At 40.3% G+C, this 21,620-nt stretch overlaps 1 protein-coding gene across 2 annotated transcripts in view; it reads left to right on the top strand.

Annotated features, from left to right (window-relative positions):
* nxn (nucleoredoxin) overlaps positions 1-21,272 on the top strand; it is a 79,759-nt gene extending 58,487 nt beyond the window's left edge. The window contains exons 2-8 of one of the 2 annotated variants that reach the window (XM_073862589.1): positions 3,145-3,255; positions 7,987-8,120; positions 9,445-9,545; positions 12,008-12,114; positions 14,503-14,682; positions 16,041-16,165; positions 20,337-21,272. In XM_073862589.1, the coding sequence (XP_073718690.1) occupies positions 3,145-3,255; positions 7,987-8,120; positions 9,445-9,545; positions 12,008-12,114; positions 14,503-14,682; positions 16,041-16,165; positions 20,337-20,519 (941 nt within the window). In that variant the 3' untranslated portion in view covers positions 20,520-21,272. Of the gene's footprint in view, positions 1-3,141; positions 3,256-7,986; positions 8,121-9,444; positions 9,546-12,007; positions 12,115-14,502; positions 14,683-16,040; positions 16,166-20,336 lie in introns of both variants that reach the window. The other variant, XM_073862588.1, reaches the window with a different exon arrangement.
* The last annotated feature ends 348 nt before the right edge of the window (positions 21,273-21,620 follow it).

The following is a 21,620-nucleotide window of genomic DNA, read 5'->3' as shown; positions in this document are numbered from 1 at the left end:
TCCTGTCTCTATAGAAATAATAAGAACTTGTGTCGTATAGTTCAGGGTGACTGCTCACGGACAATATCAAGCGTTCCTTCATATTGAATGAGTGACTCCGGGCGGGGCTGCCACCACACTAGCAAGCAGGCTCCTGATTGGTAAACGCGGCACGAAATTCCTCCAAAGTTCAAATTTTTCAACTCATGCGTCAGGCGCATATTCACGTAAAATGCACAAGAAGCACCATTCGCGCATACCACGGCAGACGCTCAATTTGCGGCATTCGCGCGAACTACACGTGCGAATGAGGCAGAATCGCGTCTACCGCGCCGCGCTAAACGACTCATTTGCGCCGCGAGACCTCCAGACGCGCGTCAACGTGTTTTCACATAGACTTAACATTGAAATCACTCGAGCTTGACGCCTCAATCGCGGCTGGTGTAAACGCAGCATAAGTTAAACATTTTTTAACTCTGGGCGCGGACAAAACTCGCCAGCTGCTGGCATTTTTGAAAAGCGAAGTTCTTCTAATGACAACAATTGAAAACATACGCCGGCCACAGGTATAAACGCTTTGGTGTACACCCCCCCTTATTTGTGTGACTACCAGGGGCGGCTGGTGACTGCTCTTCTGAGGGGCGCAAATTCAAAATATGTGTTCGGGGTGTCATGTATGTTGCTCGTGTTTTCAAAATATGTGAACCATGTGCATCACGTGTTTTGTCAAAATAAGTGCCTGCTGCACATGCGTCAAAACCGTTTATGATAAAAGAGACGCTCACATTCACAAAATACACGCAAGACACTCACTTAACAGTAAACTCTGATTACCCATGAGATTATGCGAGTATCTGGCAAACGCGAGCGTTTTTTTATCATAAACTCTTTAGACGCGTCTGCAGCAGGCACTTATTATGACCAGACACGTGATGCACACAGGTTCACTCGACGCGCCGAACACATATTTTGAAAAACGAACCACACACATGAAGGGCTACATACATTCGCCTCGAGCACCCTAAAAAAGAAGTCACTGGCCGCCTCTGGTGACTACATACATTTTCCCCTTTAATACTAACAAGAAAAGCTCATGCGTGGGTTTCTTTAGGGAACTCTGTGACCTCTTAAACATGTCAACATTCATTACTGTACATGTCCTTCCGTAATTGCAGTTTTCATCAGTTTAAGACAGCGTGTGTTTTTAGTCTCACTAAAACTGATGGAAAGCCGTTGACACGGCTGATCATGGACCCGTCTTTCATTTCATATTACCTGTCACCCTCATCCCCTCACTCACACAGCCCGCGGCTCGCCTTTGTTTCCACCTGGTTTTTCTTACAACTCAATATCGACAGTCCGAGCCCAAACGCACAGCTGCACACAGGTGCAGGAGGAGTGTTGTTACTTGAGACCGCCTCGGCTCGTGGTCTTTAATCTGACTGATTTGCAGCAGGGACCAGTAACGTTTTAGATGTTATACAGAGCGAGATATTTGGGCGTTTGAGTGAGTAACTAACAGGATTGTTGACACTGGCAGCGCTGCAGGTTTGTTTTGGAGCTGTTTTCTGGACACGACCTTTCAACCCACAGAAACAGACGAACACTTTTCGACTGCACATTAACTTTCAAGTATTCTTCAGGGGGGAATAATTTCATCACCTATGCGTTATTGACTGTGCTGGAAATGGGGGAACTTTAGACCTTTCAACTGCTCTCTTATGCTTCATTTTTCACTGTTAATTTAACTTGTAAATTTAATTTAAACGAGAAATGTATAAATAATAATCATGTGCCTACACTAGGTAATATATGTGATCCTGGCTGGGAATTTTCATTTTATCATGCGCAGTTTCAGTAAAGGGGTTCGTGACACAAAGCTTTGACTGCATGTTAACATTTTTCCACTTATTAGGAAATATAGAGAGATTTATCTCATATCAACATGCATCATTACCGAGATATGAATTTTGGTAATTATTGCCCAGCCTTGCTAAACTGCTAAATTATATTACACATTTTCCCAGTTGATTTTAAGGTGTGATTTATTGTAATATTGTGTTAGGCCAGTGGTTCTCAAACTGGGGTCCGGGGCCCCCAGGGGGGCCACGAGATGGTGCCAGGGGGCCCCAGTTTTATGTCATTTTATAAAATACATTAATTTATCACGAATTCTGTGAAATTAAACCTAAAAAAATAAATAAGGCAGCACTACTTTGTATAATTTAACGTTTTGTTTAATTAAAATGTGAAGTTTTAGAACTTTTTTATTTTGGTCATAAATTTTCTTTGAGGGGGTCGCGAAGGAATGCACCATACACAAAGGGGGCCGCATGCTGAAAAAGTTTGAGAACCACTGTGTTAGGCAATGTAAATCTTAAATAAATCGATTATCAGTCGCTAGTTTCTGTCAAAATCCACAATTCATGTCTATAAAACCTCTTTCAGATACCTGAAGAAAAGTAGAGTTTTGATGAATCATTCATGTCCGTAGTAGTACCTGTGTTTCATGCGGTACATGTTTCACATCAGTCAGCCGCAGTTACTGTAGTTTACTTTCACAGTCGCCTTTTATCCCTTACACCTTCACAAGTCCACATCCTGAATAATTTACCAGGTTCCTTCTCGCCGGCAGAGGATGAATGCGGCAGCCGCGAGACTACACACAAGCGAACGTCTTTGTCGAGCGAGCGTTTAATCGTTGGCTTTTTAGCCCGTGCGCTGCGGTTTGAGAGGCAGCACAAAGAAACGCCGCTTCCCTCGAATTTCGTCAGATGCTCAGATGTTTCTTTAAAGTCGAATCGGGCCTGTAGCTGTTTGATTCTGGCCCTTGCTTCATTTCCAACCGTCTCAGCTGCAGCTAGCACTTAATTCAATTCGCCACATTTGCAAGTCTCTTTATACTTCAGAGGTAGGGGAAGCCGTTTAAACTAGCCCGCTTGTTTTGTAGTCTATTTTTAAGCCTCACATGTTAGTTTTTGTAAGTATGAGAAGTTAGTGACTGCATCGCTGATAGTTAAGAAGACAATCGATTTTAAAAAAGATTATTGGAGCTTAATTGACTTTTACATTATGCATTACATAATCCCTCTGTTTCAAATCCACAACCAGAATTTACACCCAGTCTTAGTCAATATCTTTGCTTTTTCTGTTTGTAGATGAAACTATGGAACAAGTACAAAGTGACCAGTATTCCCTCTTTGGTGTTCATCGACGCAGCCACGGGGAAGGTGGTATGTCGAAATGGTCTGCTGGTGGTGCGAGATGACCCGAAAGGTACCAGTTTTCCGTTTTTTTCTCAGTTCTGTTTATCTGTATAACACATTTCACAGTACACATTGTTCCGATGCAGATTTACAAGCCCAATGCATAACTCATTGAAAGATTGATGGGTATTAAGACTTAGCTGGGAAAGCTCACTTCTGTTGACTCAGGGTGTGGATGGAAAAAACTGTAATTGACTGGATTTCTAAAATGATCGTGATAAAGGGAACCAGTATTAACAAAAGCTTTCAGCATTTACAGATCCAGTCCAGTATGATTAAAAGCAGGCTATGGGGGTTTAGTTATAGTATGCCTGGCAAAAGAGTCATCAGTTGATATTTAAGAATGTGTCTTTGCATCTTGAACGTTGCCAGGAATGTTATTCAAAAGCTTCGAGACATGCATTAATAGATATTGCAAGTTAAAAAAATGTGGAGCCTCGACAGGCATGAAGGGTTTTACCAAGCCCACTCATTCATTCTCAATGTGGTTTCCTTGGAAGTAATTGCCATCATTCCACCTAGGTTTGTCAAGGTCAGAGGTTTTCAAACTTTATGATGCAAAGGACCCCTAAATATGATGAACCACTTGCGAAGGAGCCCTTTCCTAAAATATACTGTATATCCAGTCTGATCTCACTAGAAGTCATACATAGTTTATGATCTGGCTAATTTGTATGAATTTACACGAAGTGACTCGTACAAAACTTTACGTTTTTTATAAAAAAACTATAATCAAACCCCACCTCTAACCCCCCCCCAACATCACAGAAGTGAAAGCAAGTTGTACAAAAACAAATGAGTGTGGTGTTTGGTTTCATTTATTTATTTATTTATTTTATTTATTTTTGCGCTATGGTTAGTAGGGCTGTATATCAGCAAGAATCTGCTACAAGGGTCGTGGTACGATTCAATGCGATACATTGCGGTACTGTAATGCTGCGTTCAGACCATCCACGGTAGAGGGGTCAAGTGCAAGTGATTTCAATGTTTACTCAATGTAAAGACGCGTTGACGCGTGTCTGGAGGTCTCGCGGCGCGAGTGAGGCATGTAGCGAGGCGCAGTAGGCGCGAGTGAGGCGTGTAGCGCGGCAGATGCGATTCCGCCTTATTTACTTTTCTAGTTCGCCAGAATGGCCTGAATTGAGTGTTACCATGGCAAACACTCGAGTTGAAAAATTTGAACTTTAGCGGAAAAACGCGCCGCATTAACCAATCAGGAGCTTGCTCTGGTAGTGACATGATTACAGGAAGCGAGCAGAGTCACAGAAGCACCTCCCATGATGCGAATTTCCGTGTGAATGTCTCCATGACTAGAATTTCACGTGCGGCTTTCACTCACGAATGAAGCGAGTAAACTCAAACTGTTCAATCGGCAAACTAGGCACGGTAGATGCGATTTTGACGCCTCAAACGCGGCTGGTGTGAACTCACGGTAAGGGGTTAATCACACCAAACGCGCTTTAGGCGCTTGAAAACGCAAGGCTTTTTATATTGCAAGGCAACCACCGAGTCGGTTGTCTTGTCAGTCAAATATTGAAGTGTGAGCGCTCTTTTGCTGTTAACTGTCATATTAGCAGAAACTTTAAAAAGAGGACGCTTGCTCTGACCTTGTTTGGGAGGTGCACAAACACGCAGGAGAGAGTGAGCGAGTGGAGTCCGGTTGTTCAAAGCAACTATAAACTTCCCTCAGCACAACATAAGACCGACCTCTCCCCTCATTCGATTGGACAACTAAAAGACACGAATGACGTAGGCTGCTTTTCCACTGTTAGCGCTCCTTCAAAAACCAGACCGGTGGCAAAAACCGCAGGGCGTTTGGCGCGCATAAACAGCACGCATACGCTCCCTGCCCATAGAATTGCCTAGCTTCTCTGTGAAATACGGCTTTGTGTAGTAAATGTCTGAAAGCATCTGATCTGAGTTGATGGCGATTTACTACTAATCACCGAACCGGCTTTACTGATGAAACACGCATGAGAATTGTAGGCGATTTTTTTGCACAGCCCTACTATCTAGCAGTGGGGATGTAAACTGAAAACGAAACAACTGCCATGAATCTTGTATTACTTTTTTTTTTTTTTGAGAATCGATACAGTATCGCTAAACAAACCGATCCTAAAACACACATGTATGGATATTTTCTTACACCCCTTATGATTAGACGTCTATTAAATTTTCACTGATAGCCCAGATTTGGCTTTTAAATGGAAAATTGCTTGTTGGGTTACTTGCGTAACTTGTGTTTTATGGTTTAACTTGGTATCCCATTGCATGACTGTCCTTCAGTCCTTCCTCCTGTCATTGCATGACAGTCCCCTTCACCTATCTAAACAGTAATCGTATTTGAATATCTCTTTGCATTCGACAACACTCGGCTCCTTGATTTTTGACAGTTCATGATGCAATGTGCCATGTGATCAGCATGACAGTTGTCCCTCCCCCTTCCCAGCTTAATGGCTCCCTGGTGGTAACTGTGAACGAATTAACTCTGTGTTATTCATGAAGCACAACTACCAGTGGAAAACACTGGCACGCAGATTGATGACTTGACGTGATGACACGGAGGCTTAACTGGGAGTTTTTGTTTAAAAGCATGTGAGAACAGAATATGCGGCATGCGTGTGGGATTGCGTTTGCATGTGAACATGTAAACATTTGTCAGTACAGGAGACGGTTCAGAAGCCGCAGTGTAAATGGGCCCCTGGCTGAATGTGTGGGAGTTTAAAACCACAGCAGCACCAGCAGCAACAACTCTTTGTGCTTTGTGCCCAATTCAGCTAATGAACCCTTTAACAAAGAACCATCCTCACATAAAGACCTCTCTTGATCCTCTTTTGAGCCTTCAGCGTTGGACCTGAAACACGGGGTGTGTCTCAATCCCATTGTTAAGTGCACTGAGACATGCGCTCTGTAGAAATTCCCAAAACGCACCATTAAAAAGATGGACTCACTGCAAAAAATGACTGTGTTACTTAATATTTTTGTCTTGTTTTCAGTAAAAATATCTAAAAATTCTTAAATTAAGATGTAGTGCTGCCTCACAATTAATCGCGACTAATCGTTTGCAGAATAAAAGTTTTTGTTTACATAATATATGTGGGTGTACTGTGTATAATATTATGTATAAATACACACATACAGGTCATGTATATAATTAAGAAACATTTGCATGTGTATGTACACATTTATATTTATATATAATCTATATTACATATAAATATAAATATTAATTATATAAATATTTTTTTTTCTTAAAATTATACATGTATGTGTGTGTATTAATATAAACATAATTATTATACGCAGTACACACACATATATTATGTAAACAAAAACTTTTATTCTGCAAATGATTAGTCACGACTACTCGTGAGTCAGCACTATTAAGATGTATTTTCTTGATGAGCAAAATGACCTTGGAAAATAAGTATAGTTTTTAGACAAAAAAATATGAATAAAGAATTTTTTCATAAACACTTAATTCAAGAAAATGTTTCTTATTCAATTGGCAGATTTTTTTATGCTTGTTTTAAGCACAAATTTGCTTACATTTTAAAAACTAGAATTATTTTCCTATTTGATCATCAAGAAAATACATTTTAATTTAAGAATTTTTTGATATTTTTACTGAAAACAAGACAAAAATACTAAGTAAGAAAGTCTTTTTTTGCAGTGCTTAAACTCTTAAGTTTTCAGAAATGCAGGAGGGGCACAATATTTTATATAAAATATTGTGCAAAATTTTGAATGACCATCTATATTTAATTTTCTTTCTCTTATTAAAATACAAACAGAAAATACAGGAAAATGTACACATCAGTTATCCGCAATTGATTCGCGGTGCCGCGTGGCCAAGATGGTGACGACAGGCTCCGCCCACTAATAGTTTCAAAAAAGCTCTTCACAAACCTATGGGTGACTTCATGGACACTACGTCCATATTTCTTAAGGGGGTCGCACACTGGACCCGCCACGCCGTTCTAAAAAAATTGAACACATTGTTTTCTATGAGTATATGCACACTGGCGCCGACAGATGGCGCCTGTCCGCGCCGCCCAGCTACAACTCAGGAAGTTGCTCAAATCCCTGTCGCGCCACTCACATAGTTTAACATTAAATAACATCATATTTGTCCCTAATCATTAACGATTAACAGTGGCTGCTAATGTATATTTTGCATTTTGAAGTAGACGCTATCTGACGAAGCTCACGCTATTTAATGTGCACTTCCGGTTTACAATACCTTCAAGCTGTCCTAGACGCGACTCGACGCGGCGCTGAGCTGCGCGTCCGGTGTGCGACCCCTTTTACAGTCTCTGACGTTGCATTTGAATTACGTTGCATTCTCAGTGTTTCCACAAGGGGTGCTGTGGCATGCGTTCATTTTTCTTCTATAGTCTGTGTTTCTCATTCAGGTTTGAAACTAATTTTGCTTCATTTTTTAAACATGATTCTTCATCCATTTCGTTCGAAACAAACAGTAAAACAAACAATGCCCAGTGTTACATCTGGTGCATTATGGGAAATGGATTATAACCAGAATTTACATCTGCTCCCATTGGCGACAGTCGTTTGTTTTCGTTTGTTATGCCATGTGCTTTTGGCATACAGAGGCACAAGTGGATTATAAATATATGAATGACACATGCATGTGTTTAATAGCTCAGGCCGTGCCGGCAGTGAATGGAGGATTGTGTGACAGTAATGATAGTCATGCCTCTGTTCTCTTTACGTCCCGCAGGTCTGGAGTTCCCCTGGGGGCCGAAGCCCTTTGCGGAGGTGGTGGCTGGACCCTTGCTCAGGAACAATCGACAGACCGCAGACAGCAGTGCCCTGGAGGGATCCTACGTGGGGGTTTACTTCTCTGCACATTGGGTGAGTTCAACGTGTGTGTGTGTGTGTTTCCAACCTAGCCATCATTTGTATACAAAAACGTCTGCCAAACATTGGGTTTGGTATTGTGCTTTTGGATTGTGGTATGCCCCTGTTTAGATTTGGTTTGTTAAATCTGTATATGTGTGTGTGTGTTTTGAGACATACCAATTGTCATGGCTCTCCTCCAAAATGGCAACGGTAGATCAGGCCGATAGCAATCCAGTGATGGGCAAGGGTGTTACTGTGGGCACCATTGTTTCTTTTGGGCTTCCCACCGTATGAAACCTTTTCCACAGACACCCTGTTATTTCCCACTATAAAAGTCATTTCCTTACCCTGTAAACTCAGGCCAACACATGACGCACGCATTCACATTGACAGTGAAACCGTTTCTTGACTAGCAACGTTTAGATTTAGTCGTCTCAGGGTACCGCCTGTGCCAACCCACAGCGGCACGATCTTGTTTTTCCAGTCTCCTCCGTTTCCAAACCAGACAAATTGTAAAGATGAGCCACAAAACCAGGCTATATATTTCAGTTTATTGTTTCAGCACCAAATTCCTCACTCCTAACCAGCGTAAAGCGAAGCTCTATTAAAGTTACATTAGAATGCAAATGGGTGCCAGTAGGGTGGTATTGTTATGCCGTTGATTTAGTTAAGCTTTGTTTTCTCCATTTTAAACACATCCTCGGATAACCTCAGGGAAAAAGAGGAATGCCTTGTAGCTTTGTACAGAGAGCCATTGTCCTTTTTTAGAGACATACACAAACATACAGAGCTAAAGAAAAGATAACAGCTGAATTTTAGTCAGGGTCCTGTTAGGAGGACTGCCTACAGACTGAAATTGCCAAATCTGATTGGATGCCAGATACGTGAGATACGTCAATGGCCCTACCATGCTAATTTTTTGCATATGATTGCCGCTATATGTGCCACCCTGCCTGTGAAACTCACTTAAGAAGTTTTCTTGTGATTACCTTCATAATGTAAAGATTAAAATCAATGTCACATATGAATGAGCTGTTAATTTGACCAGACTTTATGGCAATAGTCAGCAATGGTTATGCAAGATAAGAGTCTCTTAAAGAGCTCAGAGCGAAGCATCTCGACTATGTGTAACACTGGAAAGCCATTAAAGAAAGGATGAGTATGTTTAAAAGCTTTTCTAGCCCCTAGTTACATTTGTTGTATTTATTTTTGCAGGGAGAGCAATATGAAGTGCTCCGGGGCCCGCTAAGTGCTGCTGTTTATTATCAGAAATCCTTTAGGAGATCACGTCATTCCTTATGTATGCATTTGTGTATGTGTGTGCGTTCTCCCGCAGTGTCCCCCGTGCCGAAGTCTAACCCGAGTGTTGGTGGAATCTTACAGAAAAGTGAAAGAATCGGGACACAAGTTCGAGATTGTGTTCGTCAGTGCTGATAGGTCAGACGCACACATAAGTGATATACAAGTTCATGCTTGTACACACGTTATTTTATATGTAGATGATACTTGTAGGTGTCAAACCACCCAAAATCCAGTTTAGCCAGGCACTAAATATGCTAAAGTTGGGTTCATTGCAGAAACATGTCTTCCTTATATGTAAATTATCATAATTATAGATTGTGCCTTACGCAATGTGCAATTAAAGGTATTTTTTTTTTCATTGTATAGTATGGTATGACTTACTTTTAAAGGGTTTCCACTGTTTACAGTACCTGGTACTATTTTTAGTACCACCACAGTTGAGGTTCCAGGAGAACATAGCGATACTAAAACATGATGTGTAACACTGCCGATCACTGATTGGTCGGAGAGAATCGTTACTATTAAGGGCTCGTTATAGTTGTGTGTAGGTCCTACGGCATAGCCGCAACAACGTAGGTTCTGTGTCGGTTTTCATTTATACTTTTGCGTTGTACTTTTCCGCTGGTAGGCAGTATCCACGCGTGTAACCACAGTAGCAGCATGACCATCAATGAAGAAGAAGCTTGGCAAGTTAAACCCACAAACAAAGAAGAAATAGCAACTTGTTGTGTATGATTTGAGAACACCAGCAATGATGGAAGTAAATAAACAGCGACTTTTGTTGCAGTTTGAGTTAAATCACTCCCCAACTTGGCTCATCTTTGTTTTCACCGTCGCAAACGGAAATACCTATGACACAGTTTTTTTTACCTGATGAGAGGGGTTCTGGTGGACCAATCACAGCGCTTGCGGTCCACGTAGGACTGACGCGCTGTTAAAAATTTAGCGATGTGCACATCAGGCTACGGATAACCTACGGCGTAGAGCTTACGCACGACTATAAATCGGGCTTTAGCATCATTGCTAAACTCAAGAATAGCTAACCCTCGTGTGCCGTCAAGCAAACCAAGTGATGTCGTCATCTGTGCTTTGTTGATATGAATTCCCAAACTCCCTTTTCAGCGGTGAAAAACATCCACATGCCGAAAATCAAGAACACCATTCCATCCATATGCTCCATTGCTCCTGTATTGTGTGTTTGTTTGTCTCACGTTTACGATGATGTCTCGGCAGTACAGGCTGTGCATCTACAGCCTACTATACAAGTCTATAATCCAAGCTCCTTTGAAACGTTACTAAAAAGCAAACCGAGCCAAAGTAAAGCGAGTCAAGCCACGTCAAACCATGCAATTGAAAAAGCGCCACTAAATAGGAAATATTTCTCGTAACTTTCGCACCATCATTTTATAAGGAAAATGCCGTCATGTAATATTTGAATACAGGTCTCAACATGGCGAAGCTATAAAAGCACATACATTCTCCATTAAAGTAATCCAAATGACTCTAGTGCGATCAATATTAACAAGTAATAAAAAACATATATATGTATATATATTTTAACCTTATTTAGATAAGCATATCGATACGTTGCATTCCCATGGAAATCAGATACAGTGTAGCTTTGAGCACTTTAAATGTTTTTAATATGGGGTTTTTAGTGGCATCTAGCTGTGAGATTGCGAATTGCAACCAACCTCAATTTCGAAAACGCAATTAAAAGCTACATTAGCTGCCACATGACAAACATGTCATCGTCTGCGACAACATAGGAACAAAACGCGTTTTTGTGAACAGTAAAAACAAGGTGGCGACTTCATGTAAGAAAACTTGTGGTGTATATAGACGAAAAAAGGCTCATTCTAAGGTAATTAAAAAAATACAGTACAGTTTTTATACACCACTGATAATATAGTTATACATATTATATCACATTTTTGTCAAGAGATCCTTCAAAAAGTTACATGTTGCAACTTTAAAGAAAAACACCACCGTTTTTCAATATTTTACAATGTTCTTACCTCAACGAATTAATACATACCTATCTTTTTTCAATGTGTGCACTTAATCTTTGTAGCGCGTCATGAATATGTTTATTATTATTTAGCTTAGCCCCATTCATTCCTTAGGATCCAAACCGGGATGAATTTTAGAAGCCACCAAACACTTCCTTAAAAAAATTGTCACGTTTTATTTTGTGCCACCATACTTAGTAACTACTCATGTAACAGTCTTTAAATCGGGAAAACATGGAAGTGTTTGGTGGCTTCTAAATTAATTGCAGTTTGGATTCTAAGAAATGAATGGGGCTAAATGCTAACATATTCACAATGTGCTGTACAAAGATTACGTGCACACATTGAAAAAAGATAGCTATGTATTAATTTGTCTAATTTGAGGTAAGAAAATAGTAAAATATTGAAAAACGGTGGTTGAGGTCACAATTTAGCTGCCGTTACCTGGTCTGCATTATGTCTTTAGACAGCACGTGCAAATAAATTATATCACCAGACACGGTTCGTTCTTGGTGAATTCCCCCTACACAGGTTTTTCCACACAAACCCACCCTGTGCTGAGATCTGTTGTGTCGTCTTATGTAGGTCAGAAGAGTCGTTCACACAGTATTTCAGCGAGATGCCGTGGTTGGCGGTTCCATACACAGATGAAGCCAGAAGGTCACGGCTCAACAGACTCTATGGAATCCAAGGTACGTCCGTCAACTTGTTTTGGCTCAGGTGGAAGTGTCTCCAGGAGGAATGTTGTTTGATATAACTATATGTGGTTGGATGTCACTTTGGCCATCGCTGAGTGCTGCAGAAACTGCAAACTGAGCTGTCAGACCTCAGGAATGTGGGCGACTTGTCAAGTTTACTTTACTCTTAAGGTTCCCTTACCTCTCTGGCCAAGAAGTAAACAGAAGTAACAATTCTGTTTGTAAATGCTGCAAATGAAGAGCGTATCTAACTACCTAAGCATCCGTCTGGCAAAAACAAAAGGGGTGATGTCCGTTTCTCGCTCTCCTATCATGCTTTCTTCTTCATGGTACTGAGTGGGAAAGACCTGGCTTTTGGCCGATCCTGCCTGGAATGTGTGGAATTTTTCTTGGATGGGATGATACTACACTTCCTCGGCCTTAAGTCTATGTGTTTGTCTGATAAAGCCACTAATACAGCAAGCTGATTTTTATCTCAAAAGAGGAGTTATGTTTGTAGGACCATATGGAGGGATTAGTGACCAGAGGGTTTGTCTTTGTGGTTAAAGAGGTTCAAGTACGGATGTGATGCTTTAAGAGTATGGGACCTTTATATAGATGAACGCCACTGATTAGCCCTACTTTTTGGCCACATACTTACTATCCAACCCTATATGAAATCAGTGTTGGGGGTAACGCATTACAAGTAACGTGCATTACGTGATAATATAACTTTCTGAAGTAACGAGTAAAGTAACACATTACTTTATAAATGTACACATTAAAGGAATAGTCTACTCATTTTCAATGTTGAGCTATGTTGTTGCCTTGACTGGGAGCTGTTGGTGCATCCCTCTGTCGTCTGTGTGCGTGCACGTGGGCGCTGGAGCGCGCAGCGACGCTTCGATAGCATTTAGCTTAGCCCCATTCATTCAATGGTACCATAAAAGTTAGAAGTTAGAAGTGACCAAACACATCAACGTTTTTCCTATTTAAGACGAGTAGTTATATGAGCAAGTTTGGTGGTACAAAATAAAACGTAGCGCTTTTCTAAGCGGATTTAAAAGAGGAACTATATTTTATGGCGTAATAGCACTTTTGGGAGTACTTCGACTCGCCTGAAAAGTCCGCTCCCCTTCTCACTCTCATAATGGGAGAGGGAGGGTGTTACTGAGCCGAGTCGAAGTACTCCCAAAACGTGCTATTACGCCATAAAATATAGGTCCTCTTTTAAATCCGCTTGGAGGGGCGCTGCGTGTTGTTTTGTGCCACCAAACTTGCTCGTATAACTACTCGTCTTAAATAGGAAAAACGTTGATGTGTTTGGTCACTTCTAACTTCTAACTTTTATGGTACCATTGAGTGAATGGGGCTGGGCTGGGTGCTGTCGAGGCGTCGCGGCGCGCTCCGGCGCTTGCGTGCGCGCGCACAGATGGTGGAGGGATGTATCAACAATTCTTGGTTGGGGTAATGACATATTTTAATATTGAACATGAGTAGACTATTCCTTTAATATTCAAGTTACTTTTTTAAAAAAGTAGTGCAAGTTACTTTTCAGTTTAATTAATTATATATAATTAATATAATATAATATATTTAATATATATAATGTACTGAATTAACCTGAATATAGTCACATAGAATTATGCACACTATGCGTGCGCCCGAGCGGGAATAGTTTGAGTCAGAAACAGAGATGGCAAGCCATAGCTTGACATTTTTGCAATGGAAATATGCAATTTCTGAACGCTAAACTTTTCAGTCATAAAACACCTGCAATGCCTGAAAGAGATAAAGCCTCAGCCAAGAAAGAAAAAGTAAAGCAAAAGTAACTTGAGCATTACTTTCCATGAAAAGTAACTAAGTAATGCAATTAGTTACTTTTTTGGGTAGTAACTTAATATTGTAATGCATTACTTTTAAAAGTAACTTTCCCCAACACTGTATGAAATGTTATGTAAATGAACACTAATTGTGCTTATATTTTACGAATTTAATACGTAGACTGTAGATACAAGGCGACTTACAGTGCATTCAATCTATACATTTTTTATTAGTATCTGTGTTCCCTGGGATCAAACCCAAAGCAATGCTCTACCAATTAAGCTACAATAGTAAAATGGTAAATTTACTAGACTTCATGTCCTAATCAGTTTATCGTAATGTTACTCAAGAAAGCGAAGCTAAATGCGTTTGACAAAACGGCAGCCAATCAGAATATATTTAATGTTTAATTATCAGCTATGTGGGGGGATTTGGATCCAATGAGAATGCAGAGTGGTCGGGACTACCCAGCATTAAACGATTACTTACACGTTTAAGTTTCTGTCCAGCTCAAACATTTTAATCTTTCATTGTGTCATGTTGAGATGTGAAGATTGTGTATATCTTTGTACACTTCAGGTATTCCCACACTGATCCTGCTGGACACAGAGGGTCACATGATCACGCGACAGGGCCGGGTGGAGATTCTCAACGACCCCGAGTGTCAGCTTTTCCCGTGGCACCCGAGACCCGTACAGGAACTTAGCGAATCAAATGCTGTGCAGCTTCACGAAGGGCCCTGTCTGGTGCTGTTTGTGGGTAAGCTTTGTTTATTCTTGCGGTGTCGTCTTAAAGGGATACTCCAGCGAATAATGAAAATGACCTCATGATTTACTCACCCTCAAGCCATCCTCGATGACGTACATGATTATCTTTTTTCAGACGAACACAATTGATACAATTGATTTTTAACAGTAGTAAACAGGGACCAGGGAACAACTTCTGAAAAAAAGTGCATCCATCCTTCACAGAAGTATTCCACAAGGCTCCAGGGGGTTAATAAAGGTCTTCTGAGGGTAATAATGTGATTTTGTAAGAAACTATAATAAACTATAATAACTAGCTTCCGGCAACTTTGGTGGTCAAACGTACTCGGGTAAGGTACAGTACGTATAGTGTAAGTACGCTAGTCGTCTGTCCCTAAATCTCAATCAGAAATAACTTTTTATGATTCCCATGTTGATCTTAAAGGATTAGTCCATTTTCTTGAGGGAAAGGTCCAGATGGTTTGCTCACCACCATGTCATCCGGGGTGTTGATGTCTTTCTTTGTTCAGTCGAGAAGAAGTTGTGTTTTTTGGGGAAGACATTGCAGGATTTTTCTCGTTTTAATGGACTTTAATAGACACCAACGTTTAATACTTAACTCAACACTTAACGGTTTTTTTCGGCGGAGTTTCAAAGGACTATAAACGATCCCAAACGAAGCATAAGGGTCTTATCTAGCGAAACGATTGTCATTTTTGACAAGAAAAATAACAAATATACACTTTTAAACCACAACTTCTCGTCATGTAGATCCGGTCGTGATGCACCAGCTGACCCCACGCAATACATCATGAGGTCAAGAGGTCACAGGGGACGAACGCGAAACTCCTCCCCAGTGTTTACAAGTGTGTTGAAAGAGGACCGTTCCTACGTTGTTGTATGTAAACTGATACTAATTAATGTACTTGTGTCAGTTTATTGTTTACAATGGTCTGCAAATGTGCGTTTTATATATGTAACACGTGACCTCCCTACGTCACTACTCAATTACGTTAGGTCGCGCTGGACCGGACCTAGACGAAAAGTTGTGGTTTAAAGAACATATTTTTTATTTTTCCTGTCAAAAATCACAATTGTTTCACTAGATAAGACCCATATGCCTCGTTTGGGATTGTTTATAGTTCTTTGAAACTCCGTTGAAAAAAACTGTTACGTGTTAAGTGTTGGTGTCCATTAAAGTCCATTAAAATGAGAAAAATCCTGCAATGTTTTCCTCAAAAAACATAATTTCTTCTCGACTGAAAAAAGAAAGACATCAACATTTTGGATGACATGGTGGTGAGTAAATTATCTGGATTTTTCTTTAAAAAAAATGGACTAATCCTTTAATGTTCTTGTGTTTTCCTTTAGACGCAGAGGAAGAGGGCGAGCTTGATCCGGCCAAAGAGCTCATCCAGCCAATTGCTGAGAAGATCATGGCCAAATACAAGGCCAAGGAAGAGGAGACGCCACTGCTGTTCTTTGTGGCTGGGGAGGTACGTCTGTCCATTTATTTGTGTAACAAAACTTGCAAGTTGGATCTGATTTTGAGTTTGAAACTCTTTCATTCTTGCCTCAATCCCGTGTTTGCTTGCTTTTACACACAAGTGTGATGTGTCATCTGTTTTTGTATATTTGTGTAAAACAATCCTGTGGGGAAACGGCTTGCACTCATCAGCATGTACATGCGGTAAACAAGAGGAGCTCCGGATGAATGGCAAGCACATGTAGCACAAATCTTTAACCCAGAGGGGGCCAAAACAGCTGTGCCCTTTACCATCTCTGTCATCTCCCCGATCGTCTCCATCTTTCAACTCTGCATGTCACGAGGGAGAAACACAATAACGTTTTCTCAATTAAACTTTAGGGGAAGATGCCACATTTAATATATGACTAGCTGCCTAATTTTTCTCGATTTAACGTTGCCACTGTTCATTGTTCGTGCTTGGGGCACGCCCAAATATGGCAGATTCTCAAAATGGCATATTGCTATGACATGGTTTGAGTTTCAGGCATTCCCCACACATGTCCACGACTGACTGAACCCACTGCACTACACAAACCTACAATGCACTGTTGACTTTAAGACAACTTGCTAGGAAAAAGCATGTACACTGAATATATGCATTATTAAAATAATAGTGAAATTGTTGGGTTGAGTTATATTTGTGCATTTGGCAGCCCCTGTTATCCAAAGCGACATATAGCACATTTAAGGTATACATGACCTTTGTGTTGCAAGCGTATTGCGTATAAGCGTGTGTCTATATAATAGGCAGCATGCCTCAGATGGTGTCACACACCTTAAAATTTCATTTCACCTGGAATGATCTTTTAATAATGACCCATTAAGCCCTGCAATAAGATGCACGTTACTGCACTGATGCCTTTTATTTGTCTTCTGTGTGTGATTAGTCGAACCTAATGTCCAGGAGTCTAGTACAGCGCTTTATAAAACCAACATCCAATCAGCACGGTCCCTTCGTAGCAATCTAACCAATCAGAGAGTCTCATCTTTGCTTGCATGAGCAGATGGCTAATGCTTATGGAATGCTACAGACCCACAATAGGCAAAATAAACTTCACATCGCAGAGCTTGGTGCAATTCGGTAAACACACTGGACCTTATCACGCTAGCAGCTGGAGGCAGACACAGTCTGACCTATTGTCTGCATACAGAGCTCAGTGCTGCAGGCGGCATATATATGTGTGTGTGTGTGTGTGTGTGTGTGTGAAGGCCCTAGGTTGAGAAAGAGTTTACATAAGGTTAGCTGTAACACAATAGATGATGCATGGCTTACCATGAAGAGGCAGACAGCCTAAGAGATGTAATCTTTTCATATCTTAAAGCCTGGAAGGGTTATACTGACAGACTCCATTTCTCACCATTTGTTTCTTCTGAAGGATGGCTTTTGCTGATTTTATCAGTTCACGATTTTTACAAGAGAGGATTTTGCACAAATCCCAGCAGCAAGTATTATAGCAGTATGTCAGATTTTGTCAGGGATTGTCTATCCTGAAGCAGTGCAGTTACCCTATGTGATATACTTTATAATATAAGAAAAACACCTTTTGGTAATAAAAACATTTGTCCCACTCTTAAAGGAATAGTTCACCCATAAAATAATATTTTACTCTTTATTATAATAATACCCTCTGGCAATATTTAAAAAAGCATCCAAAAAAGTCATATTGTCACAAATGGCACATTTTACACATTGACTGTTTTAAGTATTTTAAAGCAATATTATAACTTTTTGTGATGAACATACATTAAATGTTACCTATCATTTAAAATGTCATTTAAAACATTGCTTGACGCCAGTGGTCGTAACTTTTTGTGTTTTATGAATAGTAGCTGGGTTCAAAAGAATTGTATTACAAAAAAATTATTTACCTTTTAGATAAACTATTGTTTATATTGAATACATTTATGCATTTGGCAGACACTTTTATCCAAAGTGACTAAGGTATATTTTTAGCTTGTGTGTTCCCTGGGATTAAACCCCCAACCCTTGGCACTGCTAATGCAATTCTCTACCGCTGAGCTACAGGAACAGTGATTGCATCTTTTGGTAGTTAAAGTTAACGATGGTTCCCCTATTCAATTTGTATTCATCCACTGGTGAAATGCTCTGTTATTACCCGTAATGTAACAATAAACCTCCATTCTTAAAGTTGAGGTCACAGACTTTTTGTTGGCATTCTTGTCCTTTTTAGGTAGCAAAAAGAGCATAGCCTTTCTTTTACAGGCCTGAGATCTGATTGTGCGGTTTAATCCATTTACTGCTGTGCTCATAGTTTAAAAGGCAGTCAGGATAAAATGAACAAACAGAGATTTAAAACTCAAACTGTTGTCATACTGTCCTCTGGTGGTCATAAGTATAAGTGCCAAAATGGGTCGTAATCATATAATTTACCATATAAATTCGCTATTTAGAAGGATTACATAAGAAATGTATGATCATTTTGTAACATAAAAACTTGAGTAAAGTTAGAAGAAATTAAGTCTGTGTAAAGTCTTAAAAGAATTGTTTGTAAACACATTGTTAGAAATGTATTGCTGAAACACGTTACAAAGACTGTGAACTGTGTAGTTAAGAATTGTGGAGTTACACCAATAAACAGTTTTAACATATTTCTGTGTTCAGAATTATTTAGGAAAAAATTAAAAAAAAAAAAACGTACTTTCAATGCTAGCGATTGTATTAGGGGTGGGGCCATGCTCTGTGGCTTCAATAATAATAATAATTATACATTTTATTTAAAGCACCTTTCAAGTCACCCAAGGACATTGTACAGGTAGATAAAATAATAATTTGACATAAAAACACTTTATATTGGGATTATGTTGGGCTTTGAAAACAAGAAGGATGATTTGGAATTAAATACGGTATTGTACAGGGAGCCAGTGTAAATGATGGAGGATGGGAGTGATATGTTGCCAGGGCCTGGTATGGGTAAGAACTCTTGCAGCGGAATTTTATATGTATTGTAACCGGTCTAATCTCTTAGCTGAGACACCAAAGAGCAGGGCATTACAGTAGTCGAGTCTGGAGGTTATGAAAGCATGTATAAGAGTTTCAGCAGTGGAGTGATTTAGGGATGGGCGAAGTTTTTGATGACTAAGAAAGATTAATCTAAGAAAGTTCTGTATCATCCAGCTTAGTATGAATATAGATTTGTGTGTCGTCAGCATAGCCGTGGAAATTTAAACCATACTGACGTAGAATATGACCAAGGGGTAGGATGTAGATGACAAAGAGCAGGGGACCTAGGACAGAACCCTGGGGAACACCATGTGATAGGGGTGAACTGGGGGACCTAAAATTACCTATGGAGACAAACTGTTCCCTGGCTGTGAGATATGATCTAAACCAAGAGAGTGGAATGCCAGTGATACCCAAAAGTGTTTTCAACCGGGTGAGCAGTGTGTTGTGACAGACTTTGTCGAAAGCAGCTGTGAGGTCCAGTAGTAATAAAATGCTGATATGGCCTGTATCAGCCGCAATGAATAGGTCATTTACGACCTTGACTAGGGGGGTCTCTGTGCTGTGTTGAGCCCTAAAACCAGACTGAAAGACTTCCCATAGGCCATAAGCAGTCAAGTGCCCTTGAAGTTGAGTGGCTACAGTGCGCTCAAGGAGTTTAGAAATAAATGGCAGATTTGAGATGGGACGATAGTTTTTAAGATCATCAGTAGCTGTTCCAGATTTTTTGAGTACAGGAGTGATAGCTGCAGTTTTGGGAAAGTGAGGGACAGAACCAGTGAGAAGGGAAGAATTTATAATGTGAGCAATGAGGGGACACAGCACCGGTAGGCAGGCCTTGGCCAGTGGGGTAGGCATAGGGTCCAGGAGGCATGTAAAGGACTTAGCCTTAGTGGCAAGGTCAAGGACAAAGTGCTCCTCCACAGGTGTAAAGGCAGAGAAGGACTGGACTGGTAATGCAGGGGTCATGGGGGTATCACTGAGTAAATCAGTAGTGGGGTGCAATTGAAGTTGCCTATACAGTAGATGGTGTTAATTTTGTCTTGAAAAAAATTAACGGTGAAAAATAGCCCCGCCCCTAATACAATCGCTAGCATTGAAAGTTAGGGTTTTTTCCCCAAGTTATCAACTTTTTGTTGTTAAAATTAAATATTCAAAAATATTTGTCTTCTCACAGGACGATATGACCGATTCACTACGGGACTACACCAACCTACCTGAGGCCGCACCACTTCTCACCATCCTGGACATGTCGGCTCGGGCTAAATATGTTAAAGACGTGGAGGAGATCACACCGAGTGTGGTAGAACAGTTTGTTAGTGACTTTCTGGAAGAGAAGCTCAAACCAGAGCCCATATGAAGTGGGGTGAAGTCCTGGACAGCAGCACTAAACTTCCCTCACCCTGCTACCTGAACCTCCGTCTGACCCTCGACCTCCAGGCGTGCTCTCTTTCTCTTCCTGTCAGACAGTTCAATAAGAAGCCACTTTGTATTGACATTTTACTCATTTTAATATGTGCCCCCCCATCACGAAGCGGCCGCCTCCTCCTGTGGTGCCTTGCATTTATTACAGCGCCGACAGTGTAATGCAGATTTTTATTATGTTGATTGTCTTTTCATTGAGAGATTAGATGCAACCCTACAGCTGCAAATGAACAAAACTTTGTCTTGCTGTTATAAGTGTTTCCTTATATCCCTGAATATCATTTGAGGAATCGGAAGCTTTGAAAGTTAATAGCTTAGTTATTATTATTTTTCCACAGATAATGCACATTTTATGTGGCCATATGTTTTGTACGGCTGTGATTCTCTTCTGTGGGCGCTGATGATTACAAGATGATAAGTAAAATCCATGTACAAAAGGCACTGTCTATCTTTGTGTAGCTAACGCTGTTTTTTATGCGGTTTAATGACTTAATGCCCATTTCTTGTTGATATTTGATGTTGTTGAATGACTGATCTGTTCCCATCTCAGACGTGTTACATGTAAGTGGATTTTCTGTGAAGGTCCCCTGTATAAAAGTGGTCTGATCTTTTTGAAGGCACAAAAACAGCATTTAATTGAAAGCTTTGTTGATAAATGTAGCCAATTAAAGCACAGTGTCTATCTCTCCTTGGTTGCGTTTTAAATGACTTCACGGCTATTAAAGTCACTGTTAAACATGTGTTTTTACGTGTACCTGTGGCTTTGTCATGAATAATATACCTACTGTATAGCAGTGGTTCTCAAACTGGTGGAAGACAGATGGTATGTTGTCAAATTCTGTGTTATCAAACTTAACCCTCAAACGCTCCTCGTTTTCTGTTTACACTTCTGGCCCTTGGGGTCTATATGACCCCAAAATTGAAAGCATAATTGTAAGAAAAATATACATTTTCAGTAATACAAATAATATATCATTTTTTTTTGTTTACTTCTCATCTATACAATAAAGCTGTGTTTTGAGAGATTTGAAGTAGT

Source organism: Misgurnus anguillicaudatus, chromosome 24 (genome assembly GCF_027580225.2).
Source record: "Misgurnus anguillicaudatus chromosome 24, ASM2758022v2, whole genome shotgun sequence".
Classification (NCBI taxonomy): Eukaryota; Metazoa; Chordata; class Actinopteri; order Cypriniformes; family Cobitidae; genus Misgurnus; species Misgurnus anguillicaudatus.
Note: the sequence above shows the minus strand (reverse complement) of the source record. Positions and strands in the feature narration are given on the sequence as shown.